Below are 24,438 nucleotides of genomic sequence, written 5' to 3'. Positions count from 1 at the left end.
GCCCCGTATCGCCCTCCCCCATTCTCAATCCCACTGTCCCAGATCATCGCCTTTTCCAAGGCCCGCGGCTGCTGCACCGCGCCCGACGCTATAGACTCGCTACAACGAGCGCGCCCTTCCCGAAGTCGCATCGCCCTACCCGTCCGCCTTTTGCTTTCACACAGCCGACAAGATGTCCAAGGTCATCAGAAGCGTCAAGAATGTCACCAAGGGCTACTCGAGCGTGCAGATCAAAGTGCGCGAAGGTGGGTTTTGTCCGAATTGCCGCATCGGGCCATCCCCGTTTGGTGACGGCATCATATTCTGACGCGAGATCGCAGCGACGAGCAATGACCCATGGGGGCCGACCGGCACTCAGATGAGCGAGATCGCCCAGCTGACATTTAACTCGTATGTTTCGCTACCCGTCTCCCGGTGCCGCTTGATTTGATGACCGGGCACTCGAGCTCTAACCATGTTATCTTCCGCAGGTCGACCGAGTTCTACGAGATCATGGACATGGTCGACAAGCGTCTCAACGACAAAGGCAAGAACTGGCGACATGTCCTGAAGGCACTCAAGGTGCTGGACTATTGTTTGCACGAGGGCTCCGAGCTTGTGGTTACCTGGGCAAAACAGAACCTGTTTATCATCAAGACGCTGCGCGAGTTTCAGTACATTGACGAGGATGGGAGGGACGTTGGGCAGAATGGTAGGTTTGAGCGGCGAGCTCATGGTAGATCTGCCTACTGACATGTCCTTAGTCCGGGTCGCCTCGAAGGAGTTGACGTCGCTCATCTTGGACGAGGACAGGTTGCGAGCCGAGCGCAGCGATAGAAAGACGTGGAAGTCTCGTGTTACCGGCCTCGAAGAGTTCGCCCCTCAGCACAACGAACCGGTCCAGCCGCGACGTCACCGACCCCGCCCACAAGGCCACGACGAGGAAGATGCCGAATACAAACTTGCCATCGAGGCGAGCAAGTACCAAGAGGAGGAGGATCGTAGGAAGCGCGAGAGCCGAACTACGGTCGTGGACGACGACGATGACCTTGCCAAGGCCATTAAGCTGAGCAAGGAGGAGGAGGAGCGCCGGCGGCGCGAGCTGGAAGACAGCAACGCCAACTCCCTGTTCGACGACGACGGACCTTCCCAGCTCTCCCAACCGCCTCAGCCCACCGGATACAACCAAGGGTATCAGCAAGGCAGCGCCGTCGATTTCTTCGCGAACCCGATCGACCACAGTCAGATGCAGATGCAGCAGCCCACCGGTTACATGGCCAACGCCTATCCTGGATTCCAGACTCAGCCGACAGGTTATCCCAATGGGTACACCAACGGCTTTGGCGCCCAGCCGACCGGATTTGATATGTACGGACAGCAAAACATGCAACAACAGAACATGCAACCGGCCTTCCAACCGCAGCCCACAGGGTTCAACCCATATGCCCAGCAGCAAATCCAGTCTCCCGTTCAGCAAGAGCCAGCTCCCCAGCCTGGCAGCCACAACCCCTGGGCGACACAACAGCAGCAACAGCAATCGGGCCTCAAGCCAATGCCGACGGGGTCCAACAACCCATTCGCCCAGCAGAGCTTCAATAGGCCACAGGCTTTCAAAGTACCCTCGATGCCGAGCCTCGGCAGCTTACCTGAGCAGAAGACCCTTTCTACCTTTAATCAGTCCTCGAACTCGTTCAGCACACCGCAACCGACTGTTCAAGCCCAGCCGCAGAGAGAGTTGAACGAGCATGAAGCGAAGTTGAATTCGCTGCTGGCCGCTGGTGACGGGATGGACACGTTCGGTAACACGGGCAATCTGCGTATACCGTCGCAGCACACGGCCCCGGGAACCTTTGTCAACAGCGCTGGCGCTGGCCTGAACAAGATGACGGCAGACGCGACAGGAAACAACCCATTCATGAGGCAGCAGTTCACCGGCATGCCAACCGTGTCGTATGGGGGCCACCAAATGCCCGCCGCCACTGGTCCGGCAGGCATGAATACCTTCGGGGGTCAGGGGGGAGGTCAGGGGACGAACAATCCTTTTGCTCAACGCCCACAGCAGCAACAGGGCAACCATGGAGATTTGATTCAGTTTTAAGAGTTGGAGCAGCAGACCGTTTTCGGGGGGGGAAGAGGATTCCGTGATTGTTGGGGAGGAAGTTGGGAACTCAGCTGGCACCTCGTTTTTTTTTTGAGGGCGTGCAAGTTGACCTTGACTTGCACAAGGCGTCATGATCCAGGAGCTTTGTCTACCTACGCCCCTTCCTGTCAAATTATCATTGACAATCCATTCTATAGCATGGGGCAGGATGCCATATTTTTGCGTTTGAAATGGCAACCTGAAAAGTGCGTGGGAGATCAGGGGGGTACGAGTCGAAGTGGCTCCGTCCCAGCCCCTAGACTTCTCCAGCATCCAGTAGCTGAATTCACTTACAATGTATCTATTTAAAGATGACTCGAACCTTTAACAATAAGCAGCGTGGATTTTCTTTGCCTGTCATCTCGTGACTGTGACTAGCTACCTTAAGTTCCTAGTCACAAGGCAGGTATTTTACTGTGGTATTCTTTGATGACACTGGGGGAAGCCAGGCTTGTAATCCGTAGTGAATGAAGAGAGCAAGTCCCCGTCACTATTGGATGGGGGACTGTGGAATTATTAAGCTGCTCGTTCTGTCGAATGAAACGCGAGAATTGGCGCTAGGCACGTTCCCCACGTGATCGCGTCCACAGTATCTGGGATGGCAGGGAGGCATAAAGGGCGACTTTGATTGGCTGGGAGCTCTCCCAGCGTCAAGGCCTGAGGCAATACCTACCACGGGTTAGGCGACAAATATTGAACCTTACCACTCTCGTCACCACCAAACTTTCTCCCTCAAAGAACCCGTTCGGAGCCAACCACTCTGGTTCTACGACACCAGTTTGCTGTCTTCTACCACTCATTCTATCTTCTTCGCAAGCATTACAGTCCTCTCGTCCTCCTAGAACGACGAGGGCGACTGTATTTTTTTTCCCTCGCGCACCATATGTTTTTGAACTCGATTTAATCCACGGACCTCACTTTCCACTTCGGCGCCGTACCGAGTGAAGCCTTGCTCGGCGGGCAAGCACACTGCGCTGAGAGAATTTTCTCATTTCCCATCAGATCCGCCTTGGCCACGGTCGCCATCGCGGATTTTTCGACGCGTTCGGCGCGTAACTCACCGCCTTCCGTCGCGACAAACCTCTCACTAGCTCGACGTCAAGAGCACAACATAACCTTGCTCTCCTGACCTCGACCCCGCGCCGCCCTGCGCTGACACGATGTCGTTTGGCGGAAGCTTCGGTGGCTTCGGCCAGAACAAGCCAGCCCAGCCAGCTGGATTCGGTGGATTCGGCACGAATACGAATACCGCTACAGGTTCCGGTACGTTCCTCATGAGTCCTTCCCCAAGATTGAAGCTTGCGTTGAGACAACTAACAAATGTTTAAGGTTTCGGCGCGACCAATACCAATGCTTTTGGAGCCAACACCAATACTGGCGGCACCGGAGGAATGTTTGGAGGCTCAACCGGTGGCTTCGGTGCCAGCACGGGCGGATTCGGCCAGAACACCGGCGGCGCATTTGGCGCGAAACCTGCCTTCGGCGCAGCCACAACCTCGAGCGGTGGAGGTATGTTTGGCTCGACCACAGCAACAGCAGGAAACACGGGCTTTGGTGGCGGGTTCGGCTCGGCCAACACTGCTGCCTCAACGCCATTCGGAGGATCAGCTGGAGGTGGATCATCACTTTTCGGAGCCGGAAACAAACCCGCAGGGTTCGGCACGACGACGACACCTGCCACGGGTGGCTCAATGTTTGGCGGCGCCGGCGGAGCTTTTGGATCTACAAGCGCAGGCGGCTTTGGTGCGGCAAACAACCCCGGCATTGGAGCCAACATTGGCGATCCTCCTGGCACCGCCCAGGTCCCGTTCACGGCAACGATGGAGAAGGAAGTGAACAACCCATCCCAGAGCAACTCGTACCAGAACATTCTCTTCATGGAGCCCTACAAGAAATGGTCGGCGGAGGAGCTGAGACTGGCTGATTACACCCAGGGTCGCCGCCATGGCAACGCCAGTGGTGCAGGTGCGTTCGGTGTGAGCTCTGGCTTTGGAGGCGGATTCGGCGCCAATACACAGCAGAACACTGGTGGGTTTGGAACCGCCGCCGCGGCCCCAGCCACCGGCACAGGCATTTTCGGCGGGGGCCAGCCCGCGAGCACTGGATTTGGGGCCGCCTCGTCCAACACTGGCGGCTTTGGCGGTAGCGGCGGTCTGTTTGGTGCGAACAAGCCGGCTGCAACGGGCGGCCTCTTTGGGAATCCGCAGCAGCCAGCCCAGACTCAGACTGGCGGCGCCTTCGGGGGCGGGTTCGGCAGTACGGCCAACACGCAATCCGCATTCGGGGCCAACACCGGTGCTGCCCAGGGTATGTTCGGGACCAACACAGCCCAGAACAAGCCTAGCGGATTCAGCTTCGGCAACGCAAATGCCACCCCTTCGACCGGATTTGGCGCCACGAATACGCAGGGTGCCTTCGGCGCCAACACAGCCAATGCCAACACGGGGACGGGCATGTTTGGCAACGCGAACCAGCCCAGTACGGGAGGCGGAGTGTTCGGGAATACTGGGCAGCAGAACACGACAGGCGGGTTCGGCGCTGGCACCGGCTTTAGCGCACAGAACCAGACCACGGGAAGTTCATTGTTCGGTAATCAGAATGCTCAGAACAAACCCGGCGGTCTATTCGGCAACACCGGTACTACAACCGCAGGCGGCGGCGCGTTTGGCTCTACTGCAAACACTCAAACCCCCTTCGGGCAGGCGACCAATACCCAGGCACAGGGCGGCAGTCTATTCGGGAACAAGCCGGCAGCCACTGGCGGGGGCATATTTGGCACGAGTACCACCGGTCAAGCAGGAAATACCGGAGGCGGCGGGATTTTTGGCTCCTTGGGTTCCAACACACAGACCCAGCAGCCAGCTCAGTCTTCCGTATTCGGAGGTCTTGGCCAGACCCAAGCCCAGAAGCCGTCTTTGTTCGCCCCGGCAAACCAGGGGGCAGGCGGTAGTATTTTCGGGGGCCAGAGTAACCAGCCATCCACTGGCATGTTCGGCAACACTGGCCAACAACAGCAGCAGCAGTCGAATCCGGCTGGCTCAATGTTCGGCATGTCGCAAAACAACCAAGCGCCGCAGTCCCTGTCGACGAGCATCAACGATATCTCCGCCTATGGCGCCGCCTCCTTGTTCTGCAACCTCAGCAATGAGCCTCAGAATCCCGGCCCACTGGCCACCCCGCTGTCGAGCAACAAGTCCAAGGCCAAGAGCCGTTCGATCTTGCCCATGTACAAGCTGAGCCCGGCCAACGCTTCCCGCTTCACCACCCCGCAGAAGCGTGGCTTTGGCTTCTCGTACAGCACCTACGGGACTCCCACTAGCCCGGCCAGTGCCGCTAGTACACCTGGAGGACTGGGCCAGAGCCTGCTCGCTGGTAGCATCGGCCGTGGTTTGGGCAAGAGCATTTCCACAAGCAATCTGCGTCGCAGCTTCAATGTCGAAGACTCCATCCTTACTCCGGGAGCCTTCTCTGCTAGCTCCAGCGTCCGACTGCACGGAGGCACGGGCAGTCACAAGAAGCTCATTATCAACCGGGAGATGCGCACCGACCTGTTTTCCTCGCCAACCAAGGACAAGCAGGTTCAGGACACCCTAAACGGACCTCGTAAACTCAACAAGCGCGTGAGCTTCGACACCAGCATTGTCCCCGCCATCGAGAACGGCGGTCAGGATAAACCGAGCCCGTCACCCGACAACCCTCTGGCAGATGGTCAGGACCTGGGCTACTTGCGACCATCAGCGAGCCGGTCCACCAACGGCGTCAATGGCACCAAGCAGGGCGGCCCTGCTGCTCCGGACGCGCCTGAGATGGAGCAGGTCAAGGGCAATGAGCTTGCCATCGTCCACGAAGAGGACTCTGTTCCGGCAGCGGTCCGCCAACACCAACCCGAGACTGGTTCGGATAAGGAGCCCGGATCGTACTGGATGCAGCCTACCAGGGAGGAAATTCTCGACATGAACCGAATGCAGCGCCAGAAAGTTGCTGGCTTCACTGTCGGCCGTGAGAACGTCGGTTCTGTTAAATTCAAGGTCCCCGTCGATCTCAGCAACATCGACATCGACCAAATTTGCAACAGCATTGTCATCCTGCAGCCACGATCGGCCACCGTCTACCCTATTGCGGCCAAGAAGCCTCCCGTGGGTAAAGGACTGAATGTCCCCGCCCAAATCTCCCTGGAGCAATCTTGGCCGCGCGCCAAGGACAGGAGAACGCCCGTCCAGGATCAGAACAGCAGCCGGTTCAACAAGCACATTGAGCGCCTGAAGCGAATCCCCGATACCACCTTTGAGAGCTACAACAAGGATACGGGCGTGTGGACGTTCTCGGTTGAGCACTTCACCACCTACGGGCTCGAGTATGACGAGGATGAGACAGAGGTGGATGCTACCGCGGAGACGTCGTCCTTGAAGTTACCCGACACCACCCATACGGGTACGAATGTCGACGAGGCTGTCCCATCGCCAGAGCCTGAGCGTGATGACACGTTTGATTTCAAGCGGAACCGGCGCGCTCTTCCCGGAGCATTTGACGGTACGGCCTTGTCAGATGATGAAGATATGGCCGAGTCTGACCAGCTGCAGCGCGCCCAGTCTGAAGAAATTGAGATGCACGACGACGTGCACTCCTTCCTAGATCTCGCGACCGCGGCGGAGGACTTTCTGGGACCGAGTCAGCACCATGACATTGACCATGAGGCGGCGATGCCGATGTCGGGGGCGGTGGAGGTCTGGAGGGAAGATGCAGAGACGGCTGGAGAAGGTCAACTTGGTGATGCGGAGTCGATGGAGGATCAGGGCGACTATCAACTGTCTCGGTCAGTTGGCAACGACCAAGTCCCCGCCGGCATTATGAGGGCTAGGATGCGGGCAATCAAAAAGTCGACAGCACCAACTCGCATCCAAGTCGCAGGTGGCAACGACTGGACCCAGGTACTGCAGGAAAGTGTGAAGACGCCGAGAAGGATGAATCGAAGTGAGCTGCGGGCCCTCAACGAGTCGGGTGCAGCGTGGGAAGTAGAGGATCGTGGCACTCCGGCGCCAAAGCCAAGCCACGTGCCTGAGGGGCCAGGCTTTGCGACAAGCCTCGACATGATGAGGTCTCTCTTTGAGAAGGGCCCGACTCAGCCTGCGCAGGCCACGCCCGCAAAAGGTTTCGTAAAGGTCGGTGTCCCACTTGTCTCCTAATTCTTTTCTCAGGGGCCGTTTTTGCCTTCTACCTGGCGACCTTCCCCCCTGTGTTCCTGTCATCAACTGTACAATACAAGACCAGATCCAAAAAAAAAAAAGGAGAGACAAAAAATTGACTAAATTTCTTTTCCCATCTAGTGGCCTTACCAGCGACGGAATAAAATTGTACGTGATGAGGAGGAAGTGCCTGGTCAGACATCCCGCGGCACACCACATGTAAGCTGGGGACCTCGAGGAACCATTATCACGGCATCCAGCGACGAGGCTGCACCGGCAGGCCAAGTCTCTATTCACTCTGCCAGCCCGGAACCGGGCCAGAAGTCTCCCAGCCTGCAAATCAGCATGAACTTGACCAGCATCGACCTGGTGAACGGCATTCCCGCTGCTGCTCTGAAGGCTCCAGTCAGTGTCAAGTCTCTTTCGAGCGGCGGTGACGTCGTGTGGGAGCTTGCCAGCGTCTTGTTTGACGACGATGGAGCCGACCTCTCGGCCTTTTGGCAGCGCTTGGTCGACGAATCCACCACCCGCTCCATCGCCCAAGCTCCCACCCTCGAAGAAAAGGCCGTCGCTTGTATCGCGGGCCATCGCGTGGTCGATGCCTGCAAACACCTTCTGGAAGGCAAGAATTTCCGTCTTGCCACACTGGTATCCACCATTGGCTCCGATGACCAGGCGAAGAAGGATATCCGCGCGCAGATCCAGGACTGGCAGAAGTCCAACGTGCTCTCCGAGTTCGCCGAGCCCATCAGGGCAATCTACGAGTTGATTTCGGGTAATACCTGCGTCTGCGCCGGCGTCAAGAATGCGCCCATCGAAAACCGCGTGTCGTCGTTTGTCATTTCGGAGCGTTTCGGCCTCGATTGGATGCAGTCATTTGGGCTCCGTCTGTGGTATGGGGCTACGAGGAGCGCCGCGGAGGCTGTGCGTTCGTTCCAGCACGATATCGAGCAAGACCGAGAGGCGGAGCCGGATAGTCCATTGTGGAGCCTCCTGAAGCTATATGCCGTTCGTGAGGTTGACTACTCGGACTATCGCCTCGACTGGCAGCTTGGCCGTGCCCTCTACGCGACCGGAAAACTCTCCTTCGGACAGATGGCCGCCGAGAAGCTGGATACGGCCACGCTCGCGTTCGCTGCGCAGCTCACGACCGAAGGAAGCTGGGTTTCTGCAGTCTTTGTGCTGCTTCACCTCTCGAACCCCGCCGGGCGAACCAAGGCCATTCGAGACCTCATAGGCCGGCAGGCCCATCTCATTTCCCCACAGAAGACGGAGCAGGACGGCATATTCGCAACTCTGACCCAAAAGTTCAAGATCCCTGCCAAGTGGATCTGGGAGGCCAAGGCGCTGCATGCGCGATCCCTGGACAAAGACCCCGTGGCCGAGTTCTCCTACCTCATTCTAGCGGAGGACTTCCTCGAGGCGAACCGGACCTTCCTGAAGCGGGTGGCGCCCACGGCGATCATCCAGAGGAAGTATGCCCAGCTCTTCGAGTACGCCCAGCTCCTCTACCACATCAGGGACAAGCTGCCCAACTGGTCCAGCGGCGCCGCCGTATACCTCCTGTTCCCGGCCACGCGCAACTGGAACGGGTCGCAGCTGCCCGACTGGATCGACGAGCTGGTGCACGGCCTGGGGTCCCTCAAGGCGGCCACGGCCGATGACGACGTCCTCGAGGCGGCGGCCATCGCGGACATGGCCGAGGACCTGGTCAGGCTCGGGGTGAACGTCCACCGCAGGGGCGGCGATCCGAAGCTGTACAAGCTGGCAGCGGCCCTACCCCTGACCGAGGATAGGAGGCAGAAGTATCTGAAGGATCTAGTCTTTGAGGGGATGGCTCAGATTGGGGTTCACTAGCGGGGGGTTGGTGAGAAGGAAAGGGGGGAACGACGTTTTGCGGCTGCTGTTTCCAGCGTCGCGTGTACCCACCCTACTTAATAGGCTGGATGGTATGGTTCATAGGATGGATGGAGGATAAAAGTTAGCAATACTCTTCTGAGACCCGTTAATAACTGGGAATTGAGCAAATTGAGTAGATTGAGTAGATAGATGACCTAATGCAGCAGTTCTGCCAACCAAGTTCCTTGCCCGACATGACCCTGTCGAAGTGCCAAATCCTGGGAATTATGGCTTGGATCCAATCATAGACGGGTACTAGAGAATATATATGAGAATATATATAAACTACGTAGATCCCTCCCTACTCCAGGGCGTCCAACCTACTTCGAAACGCCAAATTACGCCACCACCCTGACCCCCCGTGCCCCCTCCCTAACCCTCACCAACACCCTAACGGGCTCCCGCGGCTCGAGGATATGCACAGGAAGCACCCCGTCATCCTTGGGCGGGATCTCGATCGTCTCCCCGCCAACCGACCCGATATCAAACGTCATGACCACAACGGCCACAAACGCAAGTATCTCGCTCGTCGCAAAGTGCCGTCCGGGACAGAGCGTCTTCCCGCCACCGAAGGCGCGGAACGCGGCCGGATGGTGCTGACCCTGGCCGTGACCCTGACCCTGACCCTGGCCCTGTCGCCCGCCGAGGAAGCGACCCGGGTCGAACTCGCCGGCGGCGGCGGGGCCACCCCAGATGCGCGCGTCGGCGTGCATGACGCCGCCGGCGACCTGGACGACGGCGCCGGCGCGCAGGCGGTGGTGGGTGGCGAGGACGGCGTCGTCGGGCCCGACCACCAGGCGCGTCGAGTAGTTGTCCGAGTTGAGGCGGAGGCACTCGCGCACGACGGCGAGGAGGGTCGGCGAGGAGGCGCGCAGGGCGGAGAGGCTTAGCGTGGGCGGCGGGGGCGCGTCCTCGTCGTTCTGCTTCTCCTGCTGTTGCTGCTTCGGCTTCTCCCCCCCTGCTGCTGCTGCTGCTCCGGCGGTAGCAGCCGCGACCTCGGCCCGGACGACGGCGAGCAGGTCCGGGCGGGCGAAGAGGTGCAGGACGGCCCAGAAGGCGGTGGTGGCCGTGTTGACGATGGCGGCGAACAGGAACGACAGCTCGGACCGCGCGGTGGCGTCGATGGTCCAGCCGTGGCGCTCGGCGACGGCGACGCGGTCGCGGACGATGCGCGCGGCCGCGCCTGCCCCGGCCCCCGCCCCCGCCCCGGCGGCGACGACGAGGTGTTCCCCGGCGCGCAGGTACGCCGCCAGGGCCGAGGCGAGCCTCTCGCGGCCGCGGTGGGCGCGGCGCGCCGTCAGCGAGGGCGCGACGCCCGCCAGGAGGCCGCCGAGGCCGTGGTCGAAGTCCCAGAAGGACGACTCGAGGCTCGGGTCCAGCGCCAGCGGGTTGCGGTCGCCGTACAGGAAGCGCGCGCTCCCCTGCGCGACGAAGTGGCGGGTCCAGGCGAGCAGGTCGTCGACGACGGCGGCGGCGCCGACGGTGCCGGCGTAGGTGTCGAGCTGCCGGGCCAGCTCGGTCGCGGCGGAGAGGGTCAGGTCGTCGAGGTCGGGGCCCGGTCCGAGGTAGGCGTATACCATGTCGTGCATGTCGGCGAGGAAGCCGCGCGGGTCGCCCGGCTCCGGGTCCAGGTTCTGGCGCACGATGGCCACGGTGGCGGCGTCGAGGCCTAGGACCCGCTGCGTCAGGCCCGGGACTAGGGGCGTGAAGGAGAGGGCCTTGGAGGCGCGCTGCACGGCGGCCGCGAGGGAGGGGTCCGTCACGATGTAGATCCGCGACCCCGGGACGGGGAGCGTGAAGATTGGCTTGTCGGGGTTGGAGAGCCTGGATGATCGCGGTGTAAGTGTGGGGGAGAGGGAGGAGTTGTGTGATGTGGAAAAGGGAAACGAACCCGATCTGTTTTATATATCTACCGCCTTTCAAGGCCATCCCCAGGAGGTGTCCCACGAAGGGAATCCCCGAGGCGATTATGGGTGGTTCATCGGGATGCGTCTTGACCGTCTGCAGCTTATACAAGACGAGATACAGCGTTAAGACTACGGCGGCGGCCGTCGCCAGGCCAGTCTCGAGGTGAAGAGAAAGCATCTCCAGACCGCCTGTCTACGAAAATGGGTTCTTAAGACTGAACATCTCGCGAGAGCGAAAAACATCGAATCGAAGACACGAGACTAGACGAAATCAATTGACTACCGGCCAGCGCGGGCTATTATCCAATCGTGGCGTACCCTTTGACCTCGCAGGTGAGGAGGTTAGATTATGGTCGGGTTGCATCAGCGAATCATGATGCGCTCAAAGCTCCTTCCTGAAGTATCATTTCTCAATGCGCCCCCCTGGCCCCATCCCAAAGCAATGGAATAATACAATTTATCCGATGACTGGGTTTTAACCTCCCCTGATCAGGCCATATTGCCAACCTAAGTGACCGCATCTATGTACGCATGCAACATAAAACCGTCATCCAGGCCCCGACGCAAAAATCAATTTTTACTTGTGGAATGACTTGACTTTCTCAATCTCGTCATAGCTGCCCATGAAGATTCCTGACCTGTCATGGATGTGTTCCGGCACAACTTCCAGCATGCGCTGCATCTTGCTGTCTACTGCTTGACCGCCAGCTGAGGAGAGCGAGTTAGTTTTGGATGGTTCCTGTTCCTCTCTTTTTCCTATTTCTCGGGAGTATTCTGGACAGGTACTAACCATTCTCAAACACCATGGCCATCGGCGCACATTCGTATAGAATGCGCAGCTTGCCCTTGGGGCTCTTCTTGTCGGCGGGATAGGCGAAGATGCCGCCATAGAGGAGGGTGCGGTACGCATCGGCGACCATGCTGCCAATGTACCGGGCGCTGTACGGCTTCCCGTCATCCGACGGGGCCTTGAGCGAGTTGAAGTACTCCTTGACGTGGTCCTCCCAGTACAGCGAGTTGCCCTCGTTGACCGAGTAGATGGCCCTCTTCTTCGGCAGCCTCATGTCCGGGTGCGTCAGGATGAACTCGCCGAGCCCGTTGTCCAGCGTGAACCCGTTGACGCTGCCGCCCTTCATGGTGATGACCAGCTGGGCCGAGGCGCCGTACATGGTGAACCCAGCCGCAACGAGTTCCGTGCCAGGCTTGAGGATATCTTCCTTGGTGCCCTTGGACCCCTCCGCCAGCTTGTGGACGGCGAAGATGGTGCCAACCGACACGCCGGCGTCCAGGTTCGAGGAGCCGTCGATGGGGTCGCAGGCCACGGCGTACCGCGCATACTTGCTGTCCCTGAAGTAGATGACGTCCTCTTCCTCTTCCGAGACGAGTAGCGCACACTTGTCACTTGACCGCATGGCCTCGATGAATAGGCTGTTGGAGATCACATCGAGTTTCTTCTGTTCATCGCCCGTCGTGTTGGAGGAGCCGGCGAGGCCTGTCAGGTTTATCAAGGTCGCGCGGCGGATGTAGTAGGCGATTGACTTGAAGGAAAATTGCAGCGCGTGGCAAAGAAGTCTGTGGGGGTCTCCATTAGCAAAAGGACGGCAGCTCGTCCGGTTCCAGCCCTTACGTGAAATCTCCGGTGGCCTCCTGGTGTTTAACTTGTTCTTCCGTGAGGAAGCGAGTCAAGGTGACGATGTGAGTGTTCACCTTCTCGCCCTCCGGTTGGTTGCCGTTCATGCCAGACATGGTGTCGATTGGGGGGAGGCGGGGTAAAAGCAACCTGTAGGATAGCTCTGGGTAAGTCAGAATGAGGTTGTTTTCCTTAAAACCGGAGTGTTGACAGGTTTCTCGAGTCTTCAAGAGCAGATGGGTAGAAGGTCTCGTGTCTCCACTTACAGCGGCCAAGAGGAGACTACTATGCGTATCTAAGGTGGGCAGCTAATAATTGGCGGGGTTATCGAATTCCTTTGTGTATCCGCACTACAGAGGAAGAAGTGTAACTACGGTAAAAGAAGACGGAGAAAAGTACGAACGGCAATGAGAAGAGGATAAGCAGTCAGGACAATATCCGACTTCTCTCGAGAGATTGTGTTGTGTGCACAGCCAATTGGAGCCCAAACACATGCCTCTTTAAGAGAGCTGCGACCCCATGACGAAATGCCCGGGTGGATGGCTGCCCCTCATGCATCTTCGGCAGAGCACGGATATCCATGGAAAGCTGGCAGCCCGGCTCGGTGATTTCCGGCCGAGGGGAATTGGGGACTGGGGAATTGATGGTAAAGAAGATTTCCCGGGACGAACGCCTCCACCTTACTGGGTCGAGTATCCGGTACTTGGCCATCTCGCTCTAGAACAGCCCAATCTGTGACTTTGAAATTTCCCATTACCGTCAATGGTCTTGAGCCAAGTGGTTGAGCTCCTCGACGGCTTCGATACTTCTTCAATCTGCGACGCTACGCCAGGGGACGCGGAATGCCGCGTGACCCAACAGACTTTGAACGCCAGGCTGTAAAAGACGAGGGCTGAGCGGCGTGGTCACGCGGGCAGGCACAAGCAGCAGCGGCGGTGTATCAGAAATTTGGGCCTAGGCCCAGTGTTATACTTATCCCTTCGCTGGACACTGCTTGTTGATATTTGGTCAGAGTTGCATTCCCAGGGGCAAAGCTAATGCCGAGTGTGGCCGCGAGCGATGAACACCACCTCTCCTACAGAGGGTAGGGATATTCATCAGAAGTGGCAGAATAATGGTGAACAAGTCTTTCGGTTAATGCAGAATGAAGGGCTATTTTCTGCTCGACGATGACGAAGAAGCTCGCTGTTCTCGCCAGTGCTGACGAGAACTATGGGCTTGGTCTTGGTCATGGCCAAGCAGAAAGCAGCCTTTTGTAGCGCAGAAGAGGATTGTGAGGAATACAGTGGAGTTTCGGGTAGGGCAGGCTGAGATATCTCAGATTCGGTCGTTCGCCCCTTTCCACCGAAACAGCTCTCGGTTTCGCTGATTTGGCCCGAGATCATGACGATGGTTTTCTACTTCCTTTTGGAGGCAGTTACTGGGCCCGAGCGCCACAGTATACTCAGCATACACTGTGCTGTTGATACTGTCAGTTTTGAGGACCTCCTCACGTGGCTTCAACCCTAACCCGCGCCGACCAGAGATAGCCCCGTTTCCATCTGACAGCGGGCAGAGACCTCGGCATGTGCTTGACATGCCGAGCGGACAACTCGCCGCACCCCTACAGTCGGAGCGCTCATGCTTAACCAATTCCGCTCACCTCTACCGACGATACCAGACGCTCAATCCCATCAACAACTCCTCGTCTCCAATTGATCTCCAGTTCAGCACACCTCCTGAAGAGCACTTTTTTCTTTCGACACGAACCCCCCCACTCCCGAAACCCCCTTACCCCGCCAAGATGGTCGCCGACGCAGTCATCTACCACCCGTCGGTGTCGCACTACCTCAAGTTCGTCGCGACGACGGTAGGCCGCGACAAGCTCCTGCGCACGCTGCAGTACTTTGCGCGCTTCTACGCGTGGTACCTTCTGCGGACCAACGGCAGCGCCGCCGAGATGGCACCGTGGGAGGCGATGAAGAAGCAGTTCGGCCTGGTGCGCAAGGTGCTGCGGGTCGGCAAGAACGTCGAGCACTTCCGCGCCGCCGCCGCCGCCGCCGACGCCAAGACCGCCGACCCGGTCCTGCGCTACGCCGCCGTCGGCCGCCAGCTCTGCTACGCCGGCTACCTGTCGTTCGACGCTGCCACCGTCCTCGACGCTACCGGCATCCGGAGCTTGCCCGCCGCCAAGCGCCTGCAGAGGGAGAGCTACCGGTTCTGGACTGCGGGGTTGGTCTTTAGCGTCCTCGCGCAGACGTATACCCTGTACCGCCTGAGGGAGCGGGAGGCGAGGGTGGATAAGAAGGAGGGCGAGGGCGTGGTTGAGAGCAAGCGGATTGCCATGTGAGTGTTACCCCCTTTCCTTTTTTTTTTTCCTTACTCCCGTGAATTGGCGCTGACAGTTTGCTCCCAAACGCAGTGAGCGAGCGGCAAGCCGGCTTCAGCTGACCTCGGACCTCTGCGATCTGACCGTGCCACTCACCGCGCTGAGCTGGGTTGGCCTTGATGATGGTGTTGTTGGCCTTGCTGGCACAGTGAGCAGTTTGATTGGTGTCTATTCGCAGTGGAAGAAGACTGCCTAAGCGGCATGCGTGTATTATATGATTGAAAGTCTACGACGAGATATACCCTGTTGGATGTCTGTCCTCTTTATATTCGAGGGAAGTCCTGCAAGGTCGATCTGGAAATCCAAATCCACGGTCTCGGAGTCGTGCAGGTTGGTTATTGCTTGGGTCTAGATATATATATTGTAACATGTTTCCATAGCATTCAGGCATTATCATCATCAGAATCCTCATCACGATCCTCCTGCTCATTCCACCTCGCCCTTCGCCGACTGTTCCCGCCATCGACGCGGCAAGCGCATGCCCATCTGAAGCTCCCACAATTTTCGGTCGAACCGGCCATCCTTCAACGCCTCAGCATCCCCCGCGTAAACGAAAGTCCTCCCAGAGACCCAAGCATGTTCCCTGCCGTCCGTGAAATAGATCAAGCACGCGCAAGCTCGTACGCGCTCGTCTAGTAGTACGCTAGCTTGGACTCCTGCTCCGGAGATTGCACATACCCCACAACCTCCTGGACTGTGTCGCCGTCTATGGGAGCCTTGTACTAGCCCTAGGAAGACAACGAGTAGCCGATTACCTTGGCTTCTCGTCTCTGCGTCTGGGCAATGGAGGGAGAGGAGGAGGCGTGAGAGGCTTGCTTGCGCGTTTTGCAGAGTGTGACATGGTTATGGGTGCAGGAATATGAGTGGTCAAGACTTGGTGAGCTCTAATGCACCCGTACTGTGCAAGGTTGCAGCCACACAACCACGGTCTGGACTTGTGATAGTCTGCTGATCCGTCCCAGCGGAACGGACGACGTACCAAGTCTAGAGCTTCTGTACAGCTTCGAGGCGTCCTGACTGAACTATTAGCCCCTTACTCGCTTTGCCATTGCTACTGTTGCCGTTGCAGCTGACATGCACTTGGCAGGGAGTAGTAACCGGCTCGCGTCATCAAATCGTTTACCAGCTCAAAGTGCAATACTACTGAGTAGCTATAGCTCTGGCCAGTAGTCCCAGCACATGATTTGGGCATTGGTTCTCGAAAATATTACCACAGAGATGGGTTGGTAAGAGAGGAAGAGGAAGGTGGTGTGGGGGGTACCAGACGTGCAGGCTTCCCCACACGAAATTCCCATGTGACGAGAACCGCGCTTCGCAGTATTTATGATGCGAAGGAGCTATCCAACTCACAGATAGGTGATGGAAGTTAGGAGGTAAGACACACCACCGGTGGTTAGTGGCTGGAGGCGGGCACGAGTGAGGCTCCGTGTAAGTGCGAGACAAGCAACGCCAATGCGGGATGATGCACTCGCTCTGCAACTAGGGGAGCTCGGCGATGCCGACGGTCAATCCCGTGGCTTGTAGAAAGACCAATGGCCTTGGGCCTCCCGCCGCGGGCGCTGGCAGGATCAAGAATAAGGCCGAGCGGGGAAAATTAGCTGTCGACGTCACTTTTGATGGTGGGGCCCCAACTCCTAATCCAGGGTTGCCCATCGATAGTCTTCCAATCTTCCAACTCTGGGGCCCCTTCCCCACGCTATCCCTGACCATGCTTACGAGGTGGGATTGGCAAAATATTCTGCACTGCAGCAAGGTTGCAGCAGACCGGCGAGATCATGGGATAGACGATTCCAAAGCTTACCGAAAGAGGCAAGTCATGGGAGCTGCCCTGGAAAAAAAACCTTAAGGTCCAGACTCCGGGACCCATTGATATCTCATCCCTGGTCCCCCTCCGTAGCTAAAGAATTTGAGCTCAGCTTAAGCTTGTGATTGCTTCACTGTGCGCTGTCTTCCCCTAGTTGGTCCCTCTACCTCGAGGACCATATCACTTGAACTCTAGTCCCCACATCTGATCAACTATCCGTTCTCATTGCTATCCACCATGGCTTGGCTCTTCAAGAAGAAGGATGCCGAGGGGGAAGCTCAAGAAGCCGAAGCTCAGGAAATAGGCCCCCAAAGCTCCGATGGAGCTCCTCCCTTGGACCAGGCGCAGTCCTTCAGGTCTGCGGTCATGCCCGTAATGGCATGCGGCGCCGGTCTTTTCTCCGATGGCTACATCAATAACGTACTCACCCCTCTTTCCGCCCCTCTGACGCGTTTTGCGCGGGACGTCGTCCGATCTTGAGCACGGAGCTGACCGGCGCGTGCTGGGTGCTTATTGCAGGTTATCGGCTCTGTCTCGACCATTCTCGCCATCCAGTACGGCGACACGTACGCAAACTCGAACGCCAAGAAGTATGTCGGCGACATTGCCTTCGCCGGCACGGTCGTCGGGCAACTTGCCTTCGGCTGGCTATCTGACCACTGGTCGCGGAACAACTCCCTGCTCGTGTCGACCGTCATCCTGGTCATCTTCACCGCCTTGGCTGCGGGCTCATACTACCACGGAGATAGCGTGGGCATGTTCAACATTCTGACCGCCTGGCGGTTCTTTGTAAGTTGCTCTCTCTCACGAGTAGTTGCTTGGCCGGATATTGGGTTAACCAGGGCTCGTCGCAGGTCGGTATCGGCATAGGAGGTAAGGGAGTGACCTCTGGTCGTGAGAAGGGGGTCAATCACTAACATGAATTTCCAGGCGAGTACCCGGCGGGCAGCGTTGGATGCGCCGAATCCACTGGCGAGCTCAAGGCGGGAACGAGGAACAGGTGGTTCATCTTGTTCACCAACACCATGATTGACTGGGTGAGTCTCATTTCGATCCGCTCTGCCGCGTGGGGACTAACATGTTAGAGGGGTTCGTCATCGGTGCCTTCGTGCCCTACGTCGTCGCGGCGGCCTGCCATAACGAACATCTCAGCACCATCTGGCGGACAAGTCTGGGAATCGGCGTCGTCTTCCCCATGGTCCTTTTCATCCTCCGGCTCAGGCTCAAGGAACCCGAGGAGTTCAAGCGCAACTCGATGCGCTACGCCAAGACGCCGTACATGTTGGTTCTGCGGTTCTACGGTTATCGTCTCTTCATCGTCAGCTTGATCTGGTTCATCTACGACGTAAGTTCCCTTGCCTCACGAGAGAGAGAAAGATGGGCAGCTAATGGACAAGACTCACAGTTTTCTGCTTACTCCTTCGGCATCTACTCGTCCACGATCCTCGCCAACATCTTCGACAAGGACGCGCCCCTCACGACTGTCTTCGGGTGGAACACGGTAATCAACATGTTCTACATCCCCGGCACCATGCTCGGCGCCCCCGTATCCGACTGGCTGGGCCCGCGCTACGCCCTCGCCCTGGGCGTCTCCCTGCAGGGGATCGTCGGCTTCATCATGGCGGGCGACTACGCGAACCTCTCGCGGCAGGGCAACGTGGGCGCCTTTGCCGTCGTGTACGGCATCTTCCTGTCGCTGGGCGAGTTCGGCCCCGGCGACAACATCGGCCTGATCGCGGCCAAGACGTGCGCGACGGGCGTGCGCGGCCGCTACTACGGCATCGCCGCCGCCGTCGGCAAGGTCGGCGCCTTCGTCGGCACCTGGGTCTTCCCCTACATCGCCGCCGCCGCCGGCGACAACGACACCGCCTCCGCGCAGTATCCCTTCTACGTCAGCTCCAGCCTGTGCATCCTCAGCGCCGTCCTCACCCTCTTCTGCCTGCCTCACATCGGACAGGATACCATCACCCTCGAGGATATACGCTTCAGGGCCTACCTCGAGAGCAAGGGCTACGACACCCGCCAGCTCGGCCTCAGGAAGGGCGAGGTCCTCGATGTCGTCGAGTCCGGCAGCCCCGTTGATGGGGAGGAGGCGAAGGCCTAGCAGGCTGTTGGCTGGGGCATTGGGGTCTGGTCGAGTTCGGTTTGATTGGACAAATGTTTTGGCTTACTCAGCACGCCTACCCTGTTAATGGAGGTGCAACTGGAGAGATGGAGAGAGGGTATCACAGGCTGCCAGGAGACGGTTCGTATATGTTGTTTGTTTCGAGTCCGCTAGAAAATACACCATAATACAACCTCATCTCTATGGGAAATGTAGAACAAGACGAGAAAGGGGCAGGAACAGAATTGCCTCTCCAAACTCCTCATATGAGCTTTCGGCTAGGTAGCTGAGAAGTATCATCGGCCCAATCAAACCGGCTCGTAAGTAACGATACACAATGCTCTCTCTAGGTAGTCACGCCCGAACGCCTCCCGCGCCCCCTCCCAAGATGCGGTCACCCGAAGCCCGTCGCCTAGTCTAGTTCGACACCAGCCAACGCCTCGCTTATGAACGCATCATCATCACCAGCCCCATCCCCATCTCCCGCTCTCGGCCAACCCGCCGGCTCCCGGACTCCGTCTCCTTCTCCTGCTGCTATTGCAGTTTCTGTTGCTCCCGCCGCCTCGGCGTCGTCGTCGCCGTCCCCGTCCCCGCTACGGCTGCTGACCTCGCTCTCCGTCTCGGGCGGCGTCTGCAGGCCCGAGACGTCGCGGGCGGCACGCGCCGCCTGGCCCACGTTCCGCCGCCTGAGCATGCACATCTCGACGGTGATGCCCGGGCCGAAGGCGCAGGCGACGACGTGTTCCCTGGGGCGGGGGCGACCGCCGGCTTCTCCCCGGGCGGGCGGCGCCAGCGCATCCATGTCCTTGGAGCGGAGCCTGTCCAGGACGGCGAAGATGGTGGCGGACGAGCTATTGCCGTGGTTCATGTAGGTATCGTAGCTGGCGCGCATGTGCTCGGACGAGATGCCCATTGCGCGCTCCGCGCCGGTGAGGATCGTCGCCCCGCCCGGGTGCATGGCCCAGTCGAAGTCGGCCGGGTCGCTGCGGGGGCCCGCGGGCGGGCCGAGGGGCGGCGGCGGCAGGGAGCGCAGGAGCGCGTCGTAGGCGGGGCGGATGGACGCCTGCGCGAGGTGCGGGACGCGCGGCGACAGGACCACCTTCCAGCCCGCCGGGTCGACGTCGAAGCCGAGGTCGGCCGACGTGTCGGGCAGCACGGCGTGCTCCCAGCCGAGGAGGTCGTAGACGGGCTGCGGCGACGGGAGGGAGGCGCGGGGCCCTGGCCCGTCGCTGCCAATCCCGTTGGTCAGCACGACGGCGCCGGCGCAGTCGCTGAAGAGGGCGACGCCGATGCGGGTCTCCTGCAGGGCGTCCACGCTGTCCAGCTCGCTGCGCACCATGGTGGTGCTGACCTCGAGGGCGAGCACGAGGGCGCGGGCGGGCAGGCCGCGCATGGCGTGGCCGAGGCACAGGCCGGCGGCGGTGCGCAGGGCCGCCAGCCCGCCGCTGCAGCCGACGCCGTGCAGGAGCACCTTCTCGAGCGAGCGGCCGTGGCCGATGCCCAGCGCCCGCGCGACCTCGTGGTCGTACCCCGGGTTGGCCGAGTCGGTGCACGTTGTCGACACCATGTGCGTGAGCTGCGACGGCTCGAGGCCCGCCTCCGCCAGCGCCTTGCGCGCCGCGCGCACGGCCAGCGGGATCCCGTCCGAGACGAAGACTTGGTGCAGCTCGGCGATTGACGGCGCTGTCGGTTTATTGACCACGGGGTGATCGTGGGTGCCGATCGAGGAGCGCGTGTCGATGCCCGTGTATCGGTTGATTGAGAGGACCTTCTTCATGCTGGGGAGAGACGCGGTTTCGTTAGCACATCGATCGCGCCTAGGAGCCGGCGAGGAGCGCTTACGACGGCGAGTCCGGGTAGTATTTCTTGCTCAGCTTTTCCACCGAGTCTGGTTTGAGAGAGTGTGGGGGATACTCGGTTCCAAGCCCGACGATGGAGAGGCCCAGCTCCCCGAACCTGTTCGGCGCGTCCATGACGGCCAATTGGGCAGCCCCGAGCACTTATAAGGCGAGCGAGGGGTTTCCGGAGGTGCGATAGCTCCAATCCTTCCGGACGACTTCAATTGAGAGCTTTCAATGTGGCTGCATAGCATATCCAGCTTCCCAAGGGAAGGTCGAGGGCACGAAACAGTTGCACGAGCTTGCGGCAGCAAATCAGTGTGGCAGAGGAAGAAGTTGATATTGAAAACTGTTAGCGACGGAGGAAGCAGATCATAAGCACTGCTTATGGTATCACCGACGTGGTTGGGAAAGCGAGAGTTTGACGGAAGATGAGATGGGCGGTGGAAGGGGATTTCGACTACGAAGGAGGCCCTTGTTCCTGCCGAGGCACCTTACCCAGATCTGCAAATTCCAAACACCCCTGATATAGCGTGGACGTGCAGGGGGCAGATGCATCTCTGAATAATGCCTATCTTCCGAATGGTTGGGCAGGGAGACTGGGAGTGGTCTTTTGATGGGCCGTAGACTTATCCGGTCTAAAAATATCACTAGGAGCGAGCAATCAGCGAATCCAATGCCGATGAAATAGGTATACTGACGAGATACTGACGAGAGATTCTCGGGGCAACTTGCCAAGTACCTACCTACGGAGTAAGTAAGGAGCAATCAAGCCACAGTGCTCAACAGTGGCTGGTGCGTAGCTCAACGGTCTGGTCTCAACCTCTTCATATTTCATCGCTACTAAGTAGGTACCGAGGTGACATCACTCTTAGCACGCACGTGTAAACATAAACAGACCTGTCAGACAATTCCTTAATGAACCCCAGCACTACATATCCGTACAGTCTGTCTCTCCATTCCACTACGCCCTATAAACCACATTGTTTCTATCTACTCAAGCTGCTAAACATTCGCGGCCTGTGGCCCCTCAATTACACATATTACACGTAGTGGCAAGCATCCGGCAAGATCCGCCGCCGGCTTGGGCCCGGCCCGCATGCCAAGGACCGCTCCGGCCGATATCCAGGCCAGGGTCTTCCAGCGCCGCACCTGTCTGCTTGTTCTTTTGGACAGCAAAGTGTCTCATACTGTACTACAATATATTTTCTTTCGAGAGTGCTCAATCGTATAATTCACCTTGCTACGATTTTCTAGGCCTCATTAACAGGTCAGATAAAAAGCTTTTGAGTGCTGGAAGAGCCTTGTTCGGAGCATTTCTCTTCCTTGTATCTACAACACTGGCCAACAGCTTTTCCCACGGGGAGTCAATGTGCATCTCAGAGAGACAACAACGGTGATTTATTTGACCGATTCGAAACGCAGGTACAGGCGTTCCTTGGACGGCCTGGCAGTATATCCATCCCCCTGGTCAGCAACACCATCATCATCCACGATATGGGTCGTAAAGTTGGAGTAAATAGCCGCGACTATGAGTTTCATTTCTAACATTCCGAGTGATGTCAGCAGAACAGGCGAGCAAGGGAGAGTGAGAGGAAGAAGGAGACTCACCCTGCACCGCAAAGTTGGATCCGATACACATCCTCCCACCCGAGCCAAACGCCCAGAAGTGCCTATTGCGCTCCTTCCTCTCCTCCTCGCTGACCCCCGCCGCCAACCACCTCGTGTGGTCCCACCTCTCGGGGTCCGGGAAGACGCGCTCGTTCCGGTGGAGGGTGTGCGCCAGGGCCGCGACCCTGACGCCGCCCGGGACGTGGTAAGCACCCAGCTGACTCGAGGGGAACGGGCTCTGCCGCGGCTGCGGGCCGGGAATCGGAGCGTGGAGGCGCAGGGTCTCCATCATGACTGCGTGGAGGATCGGGAGCCCGTCCAGCTGCTTCGGGTCGGGGAGCGATGCTGTTCCGTCGTCTCTGAGCTGCATGCTCGGCTCGAGGCCCAGGAGCTCGGCTTTGAGCTCTCGCTGGAGGGATTCCGACTGGGAGAGCCTCCAGGTCAGGTATGTCAGGGTCACGCCTGCTGTCTCCTGGCCCGCGAGGACGTGGTCGAAGAGCTCCGAGGCCACTGATAGCTCGTGGTGCTTTATGGCTGTCTCGTAGATGATGGACGCCTCCCCCTTGATGGCTTCTTCCTTTTCCAGACCAGAGAGCAGCGCGCTCATGACCACGGGCTCGTTCGCCAGGTTCTTAGCCTTGGGCTCTGTGGTCGAAAGGCGCTCAAATGTTGCCGCACAAAGACGAATACACCATTTGCCAAGTTCCTGGTTTGCCGAGTCGACCCACTTGGGACAGAACGGAATACCTAGTTTGCGACATACGGAGGTGGTAAGGGGGAGTTCTTGGTCATAGATCCCGTAGTCATTCCGGGATTTGTAAAGATCAAGCCAATGCTCCCGATATGGCTCGTTATCCAAGAAGTTGGTACTATTCTGGATGCCGAAGATATAAGCAGAGATGAAGTCCATGGTGGCGGCGAGGAACGTGGAATGAACGTCCAAGCCATGAGAGGCGCTGGCCTCGTTGCCGGACGCCTTGAGAATGGGGATCAGCCTGTCAAACAATATGATATGGGCCTGTTCAGAGGACGCTCCAGAGGCCTGTATGTAGGACTTGGAGTAGACATTTGATATCATCCGCTTCCTCAGCGAATGTTCCCGCGAGGAACGAGTTGAAAACATGCAGGGGACTCTTCAGATGACGGGAGTTAGGGCATGTTTGAGACGACGCATGACTCGCGATGACTGCTCACCCATAGTTATCAAAAACGGAATACCAAGAAGGCTTCTCGAAGCCCCCTTGGTAGACTGTGCGGAGACTGTCTGTGTCATCGATGCTCAGCTCATTAGGGGCCACACGGATGACTGGTCCGAGCCTTCGGTGGGCCGCCTGAAGAGTCCTGTTTTCCTTGTGGTTGAAACGGATGGACAGCACCCAGAGGCGTGAGAAAGGCACCGACCAATGGGCATTGGGTATCTTTGCCAACGGCGAAAGAAGTGCCGGGTGGAGGGCGAGCTTGTATACGAGGAACAGGATGGCTGTGACGAATAGAACGGGACTGATTAATAAAGCCATTGTGGAAGGAAACAGTGGGCTTGGGGTTGGCTGTTCTTCGGTGGTGTGTATGGGGAGGTATGGCTAGGAACACAAGAACTTCTGTTTGAAATACCCGCACTCTAGCTTATGGTACGTGTGTAACAGAGAGGGGAACCTGAGGTCTGGAGGTGGCAGGACGATCATTGTGAGTGAGGAGGTGCCAAGCAGCCGTAAAGCAGCCCTAGCTTAATCATCTTGAACCCTCTGTTGCAACGTGCACCTCGGGCCGCCAGCCCCATCGTCGATCGTGAAGAGTCAAAGACTTTGTGTTTTCGGATACCGACTTATGTGGATTGCCATATGATGTGAATCATCCGAAAGCTCAGACACTGAGTAATTGAGGTCATCCACTAGGAGATCAGCGCTGTCGTCCCTGACTCACACTAGGGCTGAGGCGGAGATGGCAGGAACGTGCGGCTTAACCCGTTAACTACCTA

At 58.4% G+C, this 24,438-nt stretch overlaps 8 protein-coding genes across 8 annotated transcripts; 4 read left to right on the top strand and 4 right to left on the bottom strand.

Moving 5' to 3' along the window:
* The first annotated feature begins 369 nt into the window (after positions 1–369).
* On the top strand, positions 370–2,526 carry QBC33DRAFT_537470 (putative enth domain-protein). The gene is made up of 2 exons (XM_060427795.1): positions 370–691; positions 744–2,526. The coding sequence occupies exons 1-2, from the start codon at positions 430–432 to the stop codon at positions 2,075–2,077; spliced, it is 1,596 nt and encodes a 531-aa protein (XP_060284029.1). The 5' UTR covers positions 370–429; the 3' UTR covers positions 2,078–2,526.
* Positions 2,527–2,835: 309 nt separating this feature from the next.
* Positions 2,836–9,431, top strand: QBC33DRAFT_537468 (nuclear protein 96-domain-containing protein). Its single transcript, XM_060427794.1, has 3 exons — positions 2,836–3,382; positions 3,449–7,278; positions 7,444–9,431. The coding sequence occupies exons 1-3, from the start codon at positions 3,280–3,282 to the stop codon at positions 9,157–9,159; spliced, it is 5,649 nt and encodes a 1,882-aa protein (XP_060284028.1). The 5' UTR covers positions 2,836–3,279; the 3' UTR covers positions 9,160–9,431.
* A 98-nt stretch (positions 9,432–9,529) lies between these two features.
* QBC33DRAFT_610907 (putative cytochrome p450 protein) lies at positions 9,530–11,369 on the bottom strand. The gene is made up of 2 exons (XM_060432430.1): positions 11,093–11,369; positions 9,530–11,025 (listed from the first exon to the last, which is right to left on the bottom strand). Exons 1-2 carry the CDS (start codon positions 11,284–11,286, stop codon positions 9,540–9,542), a joined length of 1,680 nt encoding a protein of 559 aa, XP_060284027.1. The 5' UTR covers positions 11,287–11,369; the 3' UTR covers positions 9,530–9,539.
* A 116-nt stretch (positions 11,370–11,485) lies between these two features.
* QBC33DRAFT_59743 (fructose-1,6-bisphosphatase class 1/Sedoheputulose-1,7-bisphosphatase) lies at positions 11,486–13,060 on the bottom strand. The gene is made up of 4 exons (XM_060431928.1): positions 13,005–13,060; positions 12,736–12,901; positions 11,899–12,680; positions 11,486–11,816 (listed from the first exon to the last, which is right to left on the bottom strand). The coding sequence occupies exons 2-4, from the start codon at positions 12,852–12,854 to the stop codon at positions 11,686–11,688; spliced, it is 1,032 nt and encodes a 343-aa protein (XP_060284026.1). The 5' UTR covers positions 12,855–12,901; positions 13,005–13,060; the 3' UTR covers positions 11,486–11,685.
* Positions 13,061–14,521: 1,461 nt separating this feature from the next.
* QBC33DRAFT_450664 (peroxisomal biogenesis factor 11) lies at positions 14,522–15,302 on the top strand (the record flags this gene model as incomplete). The annotated part of the gene is made up of 2 exons (XM_060424572.1): positions 14,522–15,063; positions 15,140–15,302. 2 exons carry the CDS (start codon positions 14,522–14,524, stop codon positions 15,300–15,302), a joined length of 705 nt encoding a protein of 234 aa, XP_060284025.1.
* Positions 15,303–16,991: 1,689 nt separating this feature from the next.
* Positions 16,992–19,226, top strand: QBC33DRAFT_537453 (MFS general substrate transporter). Its single transcript, XM_060427793.1, has 6 exons — positions 16,992–17,330; positions 17,430–17,699; positions 17,765–17,783; positions 17,841–17,947; positions 17,998–18,255; positions 18,316–19,226. Exons 1-6 carry the CDS (start codon positions 17,148–17,150, stop codon positions 19,012–19,014), a joined length of 1,536 nt encoding a protein of 511 aa, XP_060284024.1. The 5' UTR covers positions 16,992–17,147; the 3' UTR covers positions 19,015–19,226.
* On the bottom strand, positions 19,157–20,425 carry QBC33DRAFT_537449 (thiolase-like protein). Its single transcript, XM_060427792.1, has one exon. The coding sequence runs from the start codon at positions 20,405–20,407 to the stop codon at positions 19,427–19,429; it is 981 nt and encodes a 326-aa protein (XP_060284023.1). The 5' UTR covers positions 20,408–20,425; the 3' UTR covers positions 19,157–19,426.
* A 1,560-nt stretch (positions 20,426–21,985) lies between these two features.
* QBC33DRAFT_537443 (cytochrome P450) lies at positions 21,986–24,369 on the bottom strand. The gene is made up of 3 exons (XM_060427791.1): positions 23,658–24,369; positions 22,464–23,596; positions 21,986–22,396 (listed from the first exon to the last, which is right to left on the bottom strand). The coding sequence occupies exons 1-3, from the start codon at positions 23,978–23,980 to the stop codon at positions 22,254–22,256; spliced, it is 1,599 nt and encodes a 532-aa protein (XP_060284022.1). The 5' UTR covers positions 23,981–24,369; the 3' UTR covers positions 21,986–22,253.
* Between the last annotated feature and the right edge of the window lie 69 nt (positions 24,370–24,438).

Source organism: Phialemonium atrogriseum, assembly GCF_030411735.1.
Source record: "Phialemonium atrogriseum strain 8032-3 unplaced genomic scaffold QBC33scaffold_11, whole genome shotgun sequence".
Lineage (NCBI taxonomy): Eukaryota > Fungi > Ascomycota > Sordariomycetes > Cephalothecales > Cephalothecaceae > Phialemonium > Phialemonium atrogriseum.
This window is presented reverse-complemented; position numbering and strand designations above follow the sequence as displayed.